The 17372-nt window shown below is 37.2% G+C and overlaps 1 protein-coding gene across 2 annotated transcripts in view; it reads left to right on the top strand.

Annotated features, from left to right (window-relative positions):
* Positions 1-3665: 3665 nt before the first annotated feature.
* The window catches only part of PSMA3 (proteasome 20S subunit alpha 3), a 28742-nt gene continuing 15035 nt past the window's right edge, over positions 3666-17372 (top strand). Inside the window, exons 1-2 of one of the 2 annotated variants that reach the window (XM_077122525.1) lie at positions 3666-3830; positions 6119-6201. In XM_077122525.1, coding sequence (XP_076978640.1) covers positions 3810-3830; positions 6119-6201 — 104 coding nt within the window. In that variant the 5' untranslated portion in view covers positions 3666-3809. Of the gene's footprint in view, positions 3911-6118; positions 6202-17372 lie in introns of both variants that reach the window. The other variant, XM_077122526.1, reaches the window with a different exon arrangement.

Here is a 17372-nt window from a genome sequence, read left to right as displayed (position 1 = left end):
CAGCTCCAAACTAGGCAGATCATCTGTCAGTATGTTCAGAAAGAGCCCATATTCTTTTTTTTTAATTGACAAAAACAACATACACAGTATACAATCAATGGCTTACAATATCATCACAAAGTAGTATATTCATCACCATGATCATTTTTTAGAACATTTGCATCACTCCAGAAAAAGAAATAAAAGAAAATAGAAAAAACTCATACGTACCATATTCTTTACCCCTCCCTCTCATTGACCACCAGTATTTCCATCTACCCAATATATTTTAACTTTTGCTCCCCCTATTTTTTTTCTATACCCCTTACCACTCCCTTTCATTGATCACTAGTATTTCAATCTACTCAATTTATTTTAACATTTCTTTCCCCTATTATTTATTTATTTTTAATCCATGGTTTTTACTCAACTGTCCATACCATAGATAAGGAGCATGAGACACAAGGTTTTCACAATTACAGTCACACTGTGAAAAAGCTGTATCATTATACAATCATCTTCAAGAAACTTGGCTAGTGGAACACAGCTCTACAGTTTCAGGCACTTCCCTCTAGCCTCTCTAATGCACCTTAAACTAAAAAGGGGATATCTATAAAATGCGTAAGAATAACCTCCAGGATAACCTCTAGAACTCTGTTTGAAATCTCTCAGCCACTGACACTCATTTTATCTCATTTCTCTCTTCTCCCTTTTGGTCGAGAAGGTTTTCTCAATCCCTTGATGCTGAGTCCCACAAGAGCCCATATTCTTAATGATTAATGAATATAATCTAGGCACTAGGCACTCAAATAGCGCTTATAACACACAAGTAGTGAAGTTCATTAAAAGTTTCACTGGATTCCTAAACAACTTTGGCATACTTGCTGTCTACCTTCAGAGTGAATCCTCCTATTAGAAAGCTTTTAGCTCTCTTCAGGATTTTTTGGCCTGTCCTGGTCTAAATCATGAGCATTTAATGAAAGAACTGCAACTAGAATGCTTCAGTGTGGGTGAGGCAAAGTAAATGGCTGATTTTCCACGTAAATTCAATTCCTTTATTTATTCATTTGTTAATGAATAAAACCTACTGTGTAATTATGATGCTTCATTAGCAGGATGAAGCAGTTGAAATTGCACTTATTTCTTTACTCTCTATATCCAATTCTTCAGCAAGACTTAAATATCAGAAACCCACCCACAGACATCACTCTAGTCTAAATCATTCTCCATACCACTTGGGCATGACTGCAACAGTTCTAACTGGTTCCCTGCTGCTATTCTTCCACTTAGCTATCATTCCTTTTTTTATAATTTATTGTAAAATATAATATATACATATATACACACCATACATTTAAAAGTACATTTAGACAAGTAGTTACAGAACAAATTTCAAAGTATGGTATGAGTTACAGTTTCACAATTAGAGTCATTTCCTTCTAGCTGCTCCAAGACACTGGATATTAAAAATAAATATCAATGTAATGATTCAGTAGTCATCCTCATTTGTTGAATCCTATTTTCTCTGTTACAACTCCTCCTTTTCCTTTGATCCTTCTCCCAATGTTTAGGGATATTTGGGCAATGACCATTCTAACTTTATGTTTAAAAGGAGTGATAACATTATGTGGTAGGGGGATGCAACTAGTTGATATCTTTTGGAGAGACTGGTACCTCTACGTTTCAGGGCTTATCTGGCCTATGAATCATCTGAAGGTCTTAGGTTTCTTAGTCCCAACTAGATCAGCTTCGTTCTCTAAGTGAAGGCTGATCTATTTTTTTGGTTTCTTTAACAGTTGCTGTATGTAGCAATAGTGTCTTTTGGAGCTGTAGAACCCCAACTCTGTGTCTTAGGTGTCACACAGGTACCATCTTTTTTGAAATCTCAATGCGTTATTATTAGAATGGCAACATCTTTACAAATTGGTTTTCACTGACAGGAGCTATAGTCACCATCACCATTTTACCTTGACTTAGCTATCATTCTCTTTAAATAAGACATTATTTAATAATGTAAATCAGATCATACATTCTCCTGCCTAAAAACTGCTGATGACCTCACAGTAGATACAACAATAAATGTGGACACAATGATGGAATTAGAAAATTACTATCTGGCAGCGATCACAATAATAATTTCATCAAATAAGAATTTCAATGGATGCTATAGTTGGTGAAAGGCTGAGGAGTAACAGGATGTTGACTCACAAAGTATTTACTCACAAATATTTATGAATTACAAAGGGAAAAATAGAAACTTAATAGTAAAGAAAAGTTAAGGAAGTGATCAAAATTAACATCATCAGTAATGGAACAAATTGACATCAAGTACCTCCAAAAATAATGCTCTGAGATGAATGCAAGGTCACTTCTGTGGTATTCCTGCCAAAAATGCATTATCTGACTCTAATCATAAGAAAACATCAGACAAACCCAAATGGAGAAATATTCTACAAAATTGTCTGTAGTCTTCAAAAATGCCAATGCCATGAAACCCAAAGAAATTCTAGGAACTGTTTTCCAGATTAGAGTCTAGAGACATAGTAGCTAACACAATAGGATCTTGGGTTTTCTTTCGCTATGAAGGATGTTATTGGGAAAACTGCCAAAATCTGTATAAAGCCTGTAGGTTATAGTAGTGTTAATTTTCATAATTACACTGTGATTATTAAGGTGCTGTCTGTGGGTTTTTTGGTTTGTTTGTTTGGATTTTTGTTTTATTTTTTAAAATACACACTGAAGGATTTAGGGGTAAAAAATTGCTGATGTCTTCCCATTTCAGTCAGATTAAAATCCAGTACTACATGATATGGTCCCATGTCCGCTTCCTGCCACTCTACCCCCCTTAAACACTGTGCAGAGCCACACTGTTCCTACAACAAGCCAAGCTCTTTTCTGCCCTTCCTGTTATCTGTCCCACTGTTTTCTCAACCTAGGTTTCAGCTAAATTACCAACCACTTAGAAAGTCATTCCCTGAACACCAGGACTAAAGCTTCCTCCTCTACTCTATCAAAGTTCTCCTCTCGTCTCACAAAGTGCAATTATTTTGCCTATTTATTCATTATCGTCCCCTAACTCCATGAGGAATGCGGTGAGGTGGTGTATGTCCTGCTCACCGTCCCATCACCAGTGTCTAACAGAGTACTTTAAACATAATAGAGCTCAATAAATCTCTTGAGTTAGTCTTATTGTGAATTCTACTAAAGAGCGATATAGTCATAGAAAGGACACTAATGCTTTTGGAACATTCCAACCTAAGTTCAACGATGATACGCCTAAAATGCAATTTCATTCTGGAACCTGAGAGTGGTGTGGGTGAAGGAGATGCCTTCAAGAAACGAATGAGAACCAGGTCTTCAACGGTGGGGATACCTCTTCTCACTGCTTTTTTCTCCGCTTGCTCTAAGAGGACACGAACATTTCTCCTCTTTGCTACAAAAAAGAATAAACTAGCAAGAGAGAGCGAATATAAACGATAAATAATGATCCTTAGGAAGAGGACTGGAGCAGCTCTCCAACTACCTGACAGCTCCAAGAGGATCCACGACACTCAGGGCCCGAATTGAGGAACCCAGAACCTGTACCCTCCCAACCCCGCCTCCATTGCTTCTGCACATGCGCGCCGCCCCCAGCCTTCTCCACGGTCTTACTTTACCCACAATTCTCTTCGTTCCGTGGGCTAAAGACCTGGGACACGAGCCCCAGAAAACAGTGCTATTGGCTGAAAGTGCAGCCAATGAGAAAGGCTGTTATTAGTTTGCGCGGTGCTGCGGTGTAGGGGCAGCCCTTCAGGCCTGGAAGCCGTACGCGTCCCGGGGATCTCAACGCGATGAGCTCTATCGGCACCGGGGTGAGTTTCTCTCTCGAGGTGAAGTCTAGCCTAGGAATTCGCGTTGAGAGGAGCTCGGACGATCCTTCTGACGGACTCGGGTGCGTTGGGACTGCCGTCGGCCAAGCGAGCGGCTTCCCCGCGGTCTGGAGACCGGCAGCCTCTCCTTCGCGGTGTTCCAGGCCTGCGCGCGAGAGGAAGCTTTCTCAGCTGAGGGGTAGCGGACCCGGTGGCTCAGCAGCGAGGGTTTGGGGCAGGCTTGGATTGCTGAGTCACTGGCTTTAACCGCTTAGGGAAACCGAAAGTGGAAACGCGGGACCTGAAACGGGGTGGAGGGTTTGGCTGTCGTCCGCCTCGTGAGAACCACGGAGGCGGAGAGGCTTGGGCTTTGCCGAGTCCGGGGCGCCTGGATTGTGGAGACCGCGTTTGCGGTTCCTGGGACACTGCTGACCACGGCCTCCTCTCGTCCGCGAGTGTACTGACCCACCCAGCAGTAGGGGAGTCGCTGGGCGGGCCATCGTGACAGAGCTAGGAAGAAAAATGGTTGGGAAAGCTAAATCTTAGGAAGCCTTTTAGTTTTCCCGTCTCAGCTTTTCCTGTGCAAATTACTTTATAGAACTTCTGGGCATTAATACTGTAAATACTAAAGTGATTACGCAGGAACTTTAAACAATTCTGACTTTTAATAAATAGACTACTGAGGGTTTTGGAGTTGGACTTAATTGTTGTTAGCTTCTTCGGCTTACTGCTTTCCTTTGTCAAACCTGTTGTACATATGAAATCCTTTGCTTATTCCTTGTAGATACTTCATATAGAAATTAGTTTTTGTTTAAAAATATCGGAATAATGGGTTTCTTAGTTCCTCTATTCCAACTTATTCACAAGATTTTGGTACTCAGCATTAAAAGCAGATACTGGTGTTCAGAGTTTGTAATAGGCAACGTATGTTTGGAATGGTTTAATCCATTCCGTTGTGAAATGCCAGTTATGTCATACTTTTTGGATTAGTAGGTGCTCAGTAGTGCATCTTGTAGTAAATGGACCTTGCAACTACATTAAAATTACCTTCATTTATAAGTGTTTCATTATAAAAAGCCTTTAAAAATACCTGTTAATATTACCATATCTGGTCATTTAATGTTACAGTGGTAGAGTTAATAACATTCGCTTAATAGGAAACAGACTCAGAAAGTACCACTGTTGAATGCTTACCTCCTGTACTGACTTCTCCCCAAGAACTCAAGTAATGCATATTTGTCTGTCTACTTGTGACTTCTTTCCACTTGTTTAATAGGAATTTCAAACTCTCCATATCCAAAGTAATGCTCTGGCTTTTTCCCTTCCCTTCCCTTTTGCATCTTCAGCAGTCTTCAACTCAATGAATAGTCCAATTCCAATTATTACAGTGAAAAATATCTGTGAGCCGTCTATAATCCATTTTTTACTTTACTCCCAGAGCCAGTCCATTAGCAAGTTTTTTTTTTTTTTTGCTCTACTCACAAAAGGTAAATTAGATCATATCACACACACACCCCAATTACTACAATTGCATTTATAATAAAATATAAACTTCCTACTCCATCCTAAAAGACACAATATGATTTGGGCCCTTACCTGCATCTCTGATGTAGTCTACTGTTCTCTCCACTGTTTATTGTGCTCAAGACACAGTGAATCTTGTTTATCTTCCTTGACTATGTTAGGCCTATTTCTGTGTTAAGGTCTTTGTGCCAGATGCCAGAAAGCCTCTTCCTTGGCTAATTCTTGTCATTTACGTCTGAGGCAACCTAGATATAATTGCCCCAGTTAGGCCTTCCCTGACCTCTTAGTCTGTGGTAGTCCCTTAGTCTCACTAAACTCTGTTTTCCTCGTAGTACTTTTACTGGTTTACTGCTGTATCTGTAGCACCCAGATTCAATTTGAAAATGAAGGACTTCATGAATGACTAACATAATAGATGCTTATTAAATGTTTGATGCATGTTAAATGATTTGTCCTGGTCTTTCAGTTTGTTAGTGGCACAGCTGCACATCTGAATGTTCTGACTCCATTTCTTTTTCTATCAATATGAGTTTTGCGTTCTTTCTGAAAAAGTGCTGAGAGTTCACCTAGGACTTGTGTCCATTGCTTTCCAATAATCAAGAACTGTCCCATAGCCACTGTTGCTGTTCTGACATACTTCCCCTTCTTCAAAGCATAGTCTTAATTGAGATATGACAAATTCCTGATGCTTTAAGCTATTTAAAGTGAAAAAGTTGCATGGTTGTTACTGGCAAAGATAAATTTATTGTTACTTTTTTTATCCCTAGTATGACCTGTCAGCCTCTACATTCTCTCCTGATGGAAGAGTTTTTCAAGTTGAATATGCTATGAAGGCTGTGGAAAATAGTAGGTAAGAAATATTGTTTTACTTGAAGTAAGTATGTTTTAAACAGATTTCATTGAATGTCTCTTTTTATTTTCTACATTTTTGGTGATTAGGCTTCATTATGTTACTTTGTCACAAGCTGATGTGTGCCTCCAAATAGTTTCAGTGTTGTTAGTCACTTCCAGATCTTCTAGGTCAGATCTTTTCCCTGAGCCCCAGCCTGTATTTCCAGTCAGTTCTGGGATTGTCCATTTAGATATTTTGTCTTTGTTTTCTAGGGCTACTGTGATAAGTCCACACAGTGGGTTGGCATAAAGAGCAGGAATTCCTTCACAGTTTTGAGAGGCTAGAAGTCCAAAATAAAGGTCTTGACAGACTTCTTCTGGAGTCTTTACAATCCTGGTGCTGGCTCACTGCAGTCCTTGGGGCTCCTTGGTTTACATCTCTGCCTCTGTCAGATGACAGTCTGTTTCTTTGGTCTCCTGTGACTTTCTCTAACTGACTGCATTCATATTTCCTGTGCCTTAAAAGGACTCCAGTTTGTTAAGGCCCACTCTGATTCAGTTTGCCTCATCTAAATAGGATCTCCGAAGAGCCTTTTCAGAAATGAGTCCACAACGTAATGAATAATAACACCTTCAGAGGTCCTATGTACAAATGAATATCCACAGGAATGCAGATTAAGAATGGAACGTGTCTTTTGTGGGGGACAAAATTCAGTTCCCAATATCTACTGTATTTTAAATAAACTGTAAAAAATCAAACACATAATCATCCTTGCTAACCCAGTTTTCTCATTTAATTCTTGATTTACTTGGCCATTGGTTTTGTGACCTTGCAGTCTTATTTCCCCTGTTTTTGTTTATTATGTCCTGTTACTCAGTCATGTTTGTGTCAGCAGGGATTCTTTTTTACTTTTTATTTTTATTTTGAAATTATTTCATACTTGCAGGATAGTTGTAAAAATAATACAGACACCATACAGAGAAGTCCAGCATACCCCTGACACCTTCCAAATACCCAGATCTACCAGTGTTAACAGTTTGCCAATTTTGTCCTTCCTTCCTCCCTCCTTTTCTACAAATGAGGATATTCACTTATGTAAACACATTAAGTGCAGTGTTCAAGTTCAAGAAATTTAACATAGATTTAAATCTTACAGTTTAAGTCCAATTTTTTGTGTCCCATAATGTCCTTTTGAGCCTTTCTCTTCCATTCTTAGATCCATGTAGTGTTAGTATGGTGTATTGCATTTAACTGTCTTTATCTTCTTTTTTTTTTTGCATGGGCAGGCACCAGGAATCAAACCAGGGTCTCCAGCATGGCAGGCAAGAACTCTGCCTGCTGAGCCACGGTGGCCTGCCCTGTCATTATCTCTTTAGTTTCTTTTTTTTTTAATTGTGGAGGCATACAACATGGATCTTCCCATCTTAATCTCTCCCAAGCATATACCATTCAGTGGGCCTAATCACATTCACAGTCTTTCAGTACTCTTACCACTATCCACTACTAGAACTTTCCCTTCCCCTCAAACAGAAACCTTACATTCATTTTGCATTAACTCCCTATTGCCCACCCCCCGCTCCTGGTAACCTGTACTCTACTTTCTGTCTATAAGTTTGCATAGTCTCTGATATTTTCTTTATGCTTACAAGGAGGCTTAAAATCTCATTTGCTTTGATGCCAATTTAACTTCAATAGTATTTACACACCATGTCCCTGCACCCCTCTGTCTCCCCACCTTTATGTCACAGATTACAAGTTTATACGTTGAATCTAAAGTGCCTGATTTTTCATTCCATTTTGTGCGTTTGCCTTTTAGATTCTTTAGGAAGTAAAAGCTGGACTTACAAATCAAAAATATAACAGTACTAGTATTTATATTTACCTATGTCGTGACCCTCACTGGAGATCTTTATTTCTTCATGTGGCATCAGTCAGTTGTCTGTTTTCCTTCCCTTTCAACCTGTAAAACTCCCTTTGGCATTTCTGGTAGGGCTGGTCTAGTGACGGCAGAGTCCCTCAGCATTTATTTATTTGGGAATGTCTTAATCTCACCTGAATTTTTGAAACACAGTTTTTTCAGATATAGAAAATCTTGGTTGGTAATTTTTTGCCTTCAGAACTTCAGATTTTCTTATCTGTCCATACACTGGATAAAGGGAGTGTCAGTCCAAGGTTTACACAGTTGACACAGCCATACCTTAAAAGTTGTATAACTGCTCAGTCATCTTCAAGAATCAAGGCTATTTACAGTTCAACACTTTCAAGTATTTCCTTCTGGTTATTCTAAGACACCAAAAACTGAAAGGTGGTATCTATATACTGCATAAGAATAATCTCTAGGATGACCTCTCAGCTCTACTTGAAATCTCTCAGCCTGTAGAACTATTTTTAGTTTCATTTCTCTTCCTCCTTTTGGTCAAGAAGGCTTTCTTAGTCCCATGATGCCAGGGCCTGCCTCATCCCTGGGAGTCATGTCCCACGTTGCCAGGGGTATTTACACCTCTGCAAGTTATGTCCCAAGTATGCGGGGTTGGCTTAGAGAGAGAGACCACATCTGAGTAACAAAAGAGGTTCTCTGGAGATGACTCTTAGGCCTCAGTTCCTTCTTGCTTCCATGGTTTTAAATGTGAAATTGTCACTTACTCTGTTGAGACTCCCTTGTTCATGATAGGTTGCTTGTCTCTTGAAGCTTTCAGAATTCTCTTTGTCTTTGGCATTAGACAGTTTGATTATAACATGGCATGGTATGGGTCTGTTTGGATTTATCTTGTTTGGAATTGAGCCTATCGGATATGTATATTCATGGCTTTTGTTAAATTTAGTAAGTTCTCAGCCATATATGTCTTTGAATAGCCTCTCTGCTTCTTTCTTTTTTTCTGCCTTTGTGAGTCTCACAATGTGTACACTTGATGGTGAAACACTGGTTCCTCAGTTTCTCATCACTTTTCTACGTTCTTTCTTCTTTCTGCTCCTCAGACTGGATGGTTTCAGTTTTCTTTTCTTTAATTTCGTTGGTTCATTCTACCAGCTCCCACCTGCTATTGTGAACCCCTCTAGAGAATTTTTAATCTCTTACTGTGTTCCTTTTCATAATTGCCATTTTTCTGTTGTTATTCTCTTTGTGTTCATTCTCATTTTTCCTGATTTCCTTTACTTCTTTTTCCATATTTTCCTTTAGCTCTTCGAGCATGATTAGGATCATTTCTTAAAAGTCTTTTGTCTGTAATATCCAGGCTCTGATTTTCCTCAGTGATGATTTCTAATGCTTTAATCTTTTCCTTTACTGGGCCATTGCTTCCTGTTTCTTTGTACGTTTTTTAATCTTTTGTTGAACCTGGACTTTTTTTTTTTTTTAACTGCAATTTTATTGAGATATATTCATACACCTTAGAAACCATCCAAAGTGTACTGTCACTGGCTCGCAGTATCATCACGAATACATCCCCATGATCAAATTTAGAATATTTTTATTACTTCAGAAAAGAAATAAAAATAAAAAGAAACCCCAGCTATTTTGTTTCCCACACCTATTATTGACCTATAATATTGGTGTTACTGTTACTGTTGATGAAAAAGTATTAAAATATTACTGCTAACTCTAGCATGAGTTAGTTTGCAGTATGTACATTTTTCCCTATATACCCATTTATTATTAACTCCTTCAGTAGTGTCATACATTTGCTGTAGTTCATAAAAGAACTTTTTTATATTTGTATAGTTAATCACAGATATTGTCCACCAAAAGATACACTGTATTATATATTCCCATGTTTTAACCTCCAACTTCCCTTCTGGTAACATACATGACTAATTATCCCCTATCTACCACATTTACACACCATTAAGCACTGTTAGTTATTCTCACAATAACATGCTACTGTTACCTCTGTCTATTTCCAAATGTTTAAGTTCAATCTAGTTAAACATTCTGTACATACTAAGCAACTGCTCCCTGTTCTTTAGTTTCATTCTATATTCTGGTAACCTATACTCTATATTTTATGTCTATGGGTTTACATATTATAATTAGTTCATTTCAGTGAGATCATGTAATGTTTGTCCTTTTGTGTCTTAGGTATAATGTCCCTAACATGATGTCCTCAAGGTTCATCCATGTTGTTGCATGCTTTAAGACTTTATTCCTTCTTTTTTTTTTTTAAATTTATTTATTAATTAAAAAAATTAACAAACCAAATGAAACATCAACATATATAATCAGTAATTCACAATATCGTCACTTAGTTACATGTTCATCATTTCTTAGAACATTTGCATTAATTCAGAAAAAGAAATAAAAAGAAAATAGAAAAAAATAAAATGAACACAGAAAAGAAAAAAAAAAAGATTATACCTGCCATACCCCTTACCCTTACACTTTCGTTGATCACTAGCATTTCAAACTAAATTTATTTTAGCATTTGTTCCCCTTATTATTTACTGTTATTCCATATGTTCTACTCATTTGTTGACAAGGTAGATAAAAGGAGCATCAGACACAAGGTTTTTACAATCACACAGTCATATTGTGACAGCTGTATCATTATTCAATCATCCTCAAGAAACATGACTACTGGAACACAGCTCTACATTTTCAGGCAGTTCCCATCAGCCTCTCCATTACATCTTGAATAACAAGATGATATCTACTTAACGCATAAGAATAACCTCCAGGATAACCTCTCGACTCTGTTTGGAATCTCTCAGCCATTGACACTTTGTCTCATTTCACTCTTCCCCCTTTTGGTCCAGAAGGTTTTCTCAATCCCTTGATGCTGAGTCTCAGCTCATTCTAGGGTTTTTCTCAACCCTTGATGCTGAGTCCCAGCTCATGCTAGGATTTCTGTCCCACGTTGCTAGGAAGTTCCACACACCTGGGAGTCATGTTCCATGTAGACAGGGAGAGGGTGGTAAGATTGCTTGTTGTGTTGGCTGGAGACAGAGGCCACATATGAGCAACAAAAGAGGCTCTCTTGGGGTGACTCTTAGGCCTAAATTTTAAGTAGACTTGACTTATCCTTTTTGGGGTTAAGTTTCATATGAATAAACCCCAAGACTAGGGGCTCAGCCTATAGCTTTGGTTGTCCACACTGCTTGTGAGAAGTTGAATTTCTCCCTGTTCTCACCATTCCCTGATTCCCTGAAGGGGGCTTTGCAAATACTTTTCCACTCACTGATCGAATCACTCTGGGATTCATCGGGGCATCACTCTGGACAAACCAACAAAATCTCATGTCCTACCTGAGATTCCAAGTACTTATGGCGTTCAATCAAACTATCTATATAAGTTATATTAGGAAATGCACTAGTCAAAATATAAATTTTGTACCAAATAAACTTTTTTGCTTTAGTCTCACACACATAAGGTGGCATTTTAAAATATTAATTACCACTTATTTTCAGCACCCTGCAATAATGACATTCCTTTGTTCTTTCTCATGCAAAAACATTTTTAAAATCTGTACATTTAGTCACTATTATTATACACTGTAGGCATTCCTATATATATCATCTCAGTCTTTAACATCTATCTTTCTTTCTGATTTCATTTATGTCCCCAGCCCTCTTCCCTCTATCATTCTCACATGCAGCTTCAAGGACTTCATTCCTTCTTAATGCTGAGTACTGTTGCATCATATGTTTATACCACATTTTGTTTATCCATTCATGTGCTGAAGGACACTTGGGCTGTTTCCATCTCTTGGTAATTGTGAATAATGTGAATAATGAACATTGATATATACCCAGAAGTTTTGAAAGCAGGGATGCAAACAGATACTTGCACACCAATGCTCATTAAAAAAATTGGATGTTTTACTTTTTTTTTTCCATTGCAGTCCCATCAAGACGCATTCACACACCATACAGTCATAAAGTATATAAGCAGTGGCCCAGAGCACCATCACATAGCTGTGCATTTATCACCACAGTCAATTTTTGTTTTTATTTTCATACTCATCTGCCCATACACTGGATAAAGGAAGTGTCAGTCACAAGGTTTTCACAATCACACAGTCACGCTTTAAAAGCTCTATAGTGGGAAGGGCATCAGTGGCTGAGTGGCAGAGTTCTCACCTGCCATGCCAGAGACCCAGGTTCCATTCCTGGTGCCTGCCCATGTGAAAAAATTAAAAAATAAAATAAAATAAAAGCTCTGTAGCTATTCAGTCATCTTCAAGAATAAAGGTTATTAGATAACAGTTCAACAGTTTCAGGTATTTCTTTTAGCTATCCTAAGAAACTAAAAAGGGAGACCTTTATAATGCATAAGAATAAGTTACAGAATGACCTCTCAAATCTTTTTAAAATCTCTTAGCCACTGAAACTTTATTTTGTTTCATTTCTTTTCCCCTTTTTGGTCAGGAAGGCTTTCTTAACCCCATGATGCCAGGGCAAGGTTCATCCCTGGGAGTCGTGTCCCACGTAGAGGAGAGGGCAGTGAGTTTATCTGCAGAGTTGGCTTGGACATCTGAGCAACAAAAGAGGTTCTGTGGGGGTGACTCAGGCATAATTATAGGTAGGTTTAGCTTCTCCTTTGCAGGAATGAGTTTTATAAGGGCAAGCCCCAAGATGGAAGGCTTAGTTTATTAAATGGTAGTCCCTAATGCTTGCAAGAAAATTAGGGATTTCTCCAGTGAAGTAATTTAATATTTCCACCTTTTCCCCCTCAGTAGGACTTTGCAAATACTTTATTTTCTGCCAGATTACTCTGGGATGTATCAGGGTATTACATTAATAATTATAACATTATTATAAAATAACAAGATTTCATTCCCTATTCAAGGTTCCATGTAATTATGCTGTGAGAATAAATTGACCGTACAGGTAAAATTAGATAGTGTGCTATAGTAAATATAAATTTTGTACCAAGTAAACATCTCTTCCTTTGGTCTCACACAGAAGTTGAAGTTTTCAGATACAGTCAGTTTCATCCTTTACCCTGTATTCTGATTTGCCTTAGTTCTAACCAAATGATCTTCAGTCATATCTCTAGGAAGTCTGATCTCTTTTTAGCCTCTATAACAGTTGCTGTACGGAGTAATGCTGACTTTTAGAGTTGTACAGCTTTCGAGTCTCAGGTATCATGCACACACCCAAGAATCATGACTTTTTGATATTTTAATGTGTTGTTGCTGGAATTTAGACTCCAAGACTAAAATGTCTACCCCTTAAGCTTGTATTCAGATAGTTTTATAACAGAACTGTCCTTGAATACCAGAGGCTAACAAAAAAAAAAAAGAAAGAAAATGCCTTTCCCAGTCTTTGCAGATTAACCTGCTCTAGTCTTCTCCTTCAGAGCTTATCTATAGAAAGAATTTAGAGAATAGCTCAAAACATAGTGGCCTTTCCTGGTCTTCCTTGTGCATACATCTTATTTTGGGTAAACACATTTGGCCCTAGAAATTTCCCCATTTATGCGGATAGGAATGTCCCCTCTTCCCTAGGAAGCAGCTTCCTCAAGGACTGGGCCCTTCTGTATGTCAGTCAACAGTCTGTTGCTCCAGGCAGCATGACTTCACTGTTCTTTCACAGTGTTCTGGAGCAGAGCTCTGTTTACCACCTTCTACATGCAGGACATGTTCCGGGACAGCAAGTCCCTCAGGCCACCACCAGCCACATCTGGGGCAGACACACATGCGCCCAGTACCTGCACTAGGATTACTCTGCTCCCTTGCACCTGGGACCAGGGATCTGCACTGGGGGCACTGGCACTACGCCTAGCCAATGAGGTGCTGGTCAGGGCACCTTGAGATTCTTCTGCTTTTAAGTAGCCCTTTTCTTATTTGGTGCTCACACTGTTACTGTAGTCCTTCGTTTTTCTGGAGAACAATATTCAACCTGGTTGTTCAAGACTTCTGTAGGGGAGTGGAGTTTTCAGATCTTATTGGGGCTTTTCAGCAGGAATTTTGGATTCTTCTCTATTTCTGCTGCCACTCAAAGATATAGGACAACGAAGAAATTTTCCTGTTGGGCTGTCTTATTGATTAGAGTAATGCACTAAAATAATTCTTTGGCACCCTTTAGCATCTTGGCTAAATTATTAGTTTTGTTGACAAAGTTTGTTGGTCTTTTATTAAAGAAATTTTGTAGTCAGGAATATTTACGTGATCATTGTATTTTTGAATACAAAGCAGATTTGAGATGAAATAGTGACTTTTTTTTAAAGAATTTGTCTCAACTGGTATATAACATCTTCTCATTTAGTGTTCTTGAAGAATTGTTTACAGACCTACTGAAAAGCAGGATCTTTGGGCTTAATTTTTCCGTTAAAATTCAAACCTTTGGAATGAGGTGCTGTAGAATTTTGGGAAAGCCCACATATAAAATATATTTTTTTAACTTTCTGTTAGTATGTTCAATATTCTATTATGGCAGTTACATGAGATTAAAGACCATTATTTTATTTGTTTTTGCATGTGCTGGCACATAGCCCTTAATAGTGAATGAGTTAAAAATGCTCATTTTTAGTATGCCACCTCTGGGTGGTAGACAAAAGGTATTTAGGTTTCTAATGATTTATGCAATATTTTAACATTTTGATCAAAAAATACGTTTAATCTTCTCTGTATTGTTCCAGTTTTAGTATATGTGCTGCTTCTGAAGCAAGCACTCGAAATTACATCTAAAATCCTATTCTTAAGGGTCTTCTAATGAAGCTAGTTTATTTTCTGTGCTGTGTGCTTAACTCAGTTTCTCACACTAGAATAGTAAAAATGTTAACAACTTTAGGCTTAAAAGTTATTTGTTATATTTAAGCTTGATAGAATTCAAAAGGGTCAAATTTAAGAAAAAGAACCAGCACATTTTCATCTGTCTGATAAAGGAAGATTGGCTCTAGAAGAAGGAGGTGGAGAAAGACTTGTTCTTTATGGTTTGTCTTCCTCCCCTGGACTTTTTACCATTCTCATTGGTATAAAATCTTGGAAATTGAAGTCTTGACTAAGAGAGAAACTAGAAATATATTTTGAAATCTTCTCTCACCTGGAAAACTGAGTCTGAGTTCTAAGGTACTATATACCTTAAGAATTTCTTTTCTATAAAGCATCTCTAAATATGGTTTAATGCAGTCACATTTTAAAAAGGAAACTTGAAGAAATTTAATTTTTAAAAAGTTGAAAACTGAAAAATGAATGTATTTTTTCTGCTTAAGGAAAAACACCAGGAAATTTTCTCTTTTAAAGGCTCTTATAATCTGAAATGAAGAATACTAGATGAGGCTCACAAGATGTGAATTTTTCCCTTTGCTGTTATTTACTGGTAGTGTGATACTGGGTTGCTCTATTAAGTCTTTTGAATCTTAGATATTTGTCTGTAAAATTAGTATATTATTATCTATCCTATCTACTTCACAGTTTTACCATTAGAATGAAATTTATGTTAAAACATTTGGAAAATAAGTGCTATGTGGCCACTGAAAGTGGAAAACAGAAAACTCAAATTATGTTTTAATTTTCTTAAGAGTTATGTATATAAACTGTTGGAAACCATTTAACCAGATAATTTGATTTGAGATTATATTCCTGCATCAAAGGAGAGAAATTCTGTTTTTTTTGGCTTGGACAGGCACTGGGAATCTAACTCGGGTCTCTGGCATGACAGGTGAGAATTCTGCCATTGAGCCAGTGTCACACTGCCTGAGAAGTTATTTTAAAGAAGAAATTTAATAGTGAGAATTTAAGTCATATAATTTGCATACTTATTATGTTAAGCATAGGAAATACCAAAACAAATAATGATATATATTAGTGAATACTTAAAAGTACTATTAAAAATATATATTCTTTCTTCCATAACAATTTTATTAAAGTCTCCCACCAGACTGATATGAAAAAGTCAGGAAGAGAATGATTACTTTATAATCTTCCCTTTAATTCCATTGAGAAACTGAGACATGAAAGGAAGCTGTGCACTATAACCATAAGGACTAGATTGTTTACAACAAAAATATACAGAAAATTTTTGCCTCTGGACTCCTTTACACTTTTAAAATTTATTGAAGACTTCAAAGAGCGTATGTATATGTACGGGATAGGTTCTTTAAATACTTAGCATGTTGGAAATTAAAACCGAGAAAATTTTTAAGTATTTCTTGAATCATTTAAAATAATCATAATAAATTACATATTAACATATCTTTTTAATAAAAAGTAAATTTTCCAAAGCATAAAAAATTAGTGAAAAAGACTGGCATTGTTTTACATTTTTGCAAGTCTCTTAATGCTTAGCTTAATAGAAGACACTGGATTTCATATCTGTTTCTGCATTCAGTCTGTTTTGTTATTTTGTTGAAGCAAACCAGTGTCATGCAGATAGGTAGTTGGAAAGGTGAGGAATATTTTCATAGTCTTTTCAGATAATTATGGATATAGTTCCTTGACATTACACCAAAATAGACAAATGGTAGTTGCTTAAAGGTTAGTGCAGTGCGGAGTCTGAAAACATAATGATAACCTTTTTGTATTCTGTTATATTGAAATCCATTGGGCCCTCTTATACTTGAATGGATCTTTTACCCATATATGATTTTGTAATGTCATTCTGAATTGGTCTTTTGGAAAATATTGGTCCACTGAGTTACCCAGATCTTCTGAATGTTGACACATTCCACTATAAACTATTAAAAAATCATATTTGTTAATACCACTGTTGTTCATAACAAAAGCATATGTAAGTATTGGGAAGCAGACAGACTTGCAGTGGTGTATATAAGTTTTCTAAAATTCTAATTTTTGCTTGAAAACTCAGATTTCATCATTGACAACAAATACTGTCAGTTGTTTTTCTTAAAGTGACAAGCTCAATTTGTTCATTTTAGAAAAAAATGTGTGCCTTATACCTAAGTGTAAAAACCATAGTTTGTTTGATATTACCCTAAGGGAAAAACGGTGTTGCGTGAGAAAACAGTTGCATGAGTGCTTTTTCCTTGAGGCAACCATCATATCTTGGTATACAACAAAAGTACTTTATAAATCCCTCACATTTCATTACCAGAATATTAAGAGTTGAGATCCAATAATTAATTACTCCATCAAGGAGTGGCTTTTTCTTTTTAACTAGAAGTGTTTTGTTTTTTTGTTTTTTAACTGCAAGAGCATAGCAGTGAAGAATATGATTATTTACTTGTACAATATGTGGCCAGTTCCTTGATTTGTGTTAATGTGCCAGCAGTTTTACCCACCTTTACCTTTGCA

This window comes from Tamandua tetradactyla, chromosome 12, assembly GCF_023851605.1.
Source record: "Tamandua tetradactyla isolate mTamTet1 chromosome 12, mTamTet1.pri, whole genome shotgun sequence".
Lineage (NCBI taxonomy): Eukaryota > Metazoa > Chordata > Mammalia > Pilosa > Myrmecophagidae > Tamandua > Tamandua tetradactyla.
The sequence above is the reverse complement of the archived record's forward strand: the minus strand, read 5'-3'. Positions and strand labels throughout refer to the sequence as shown.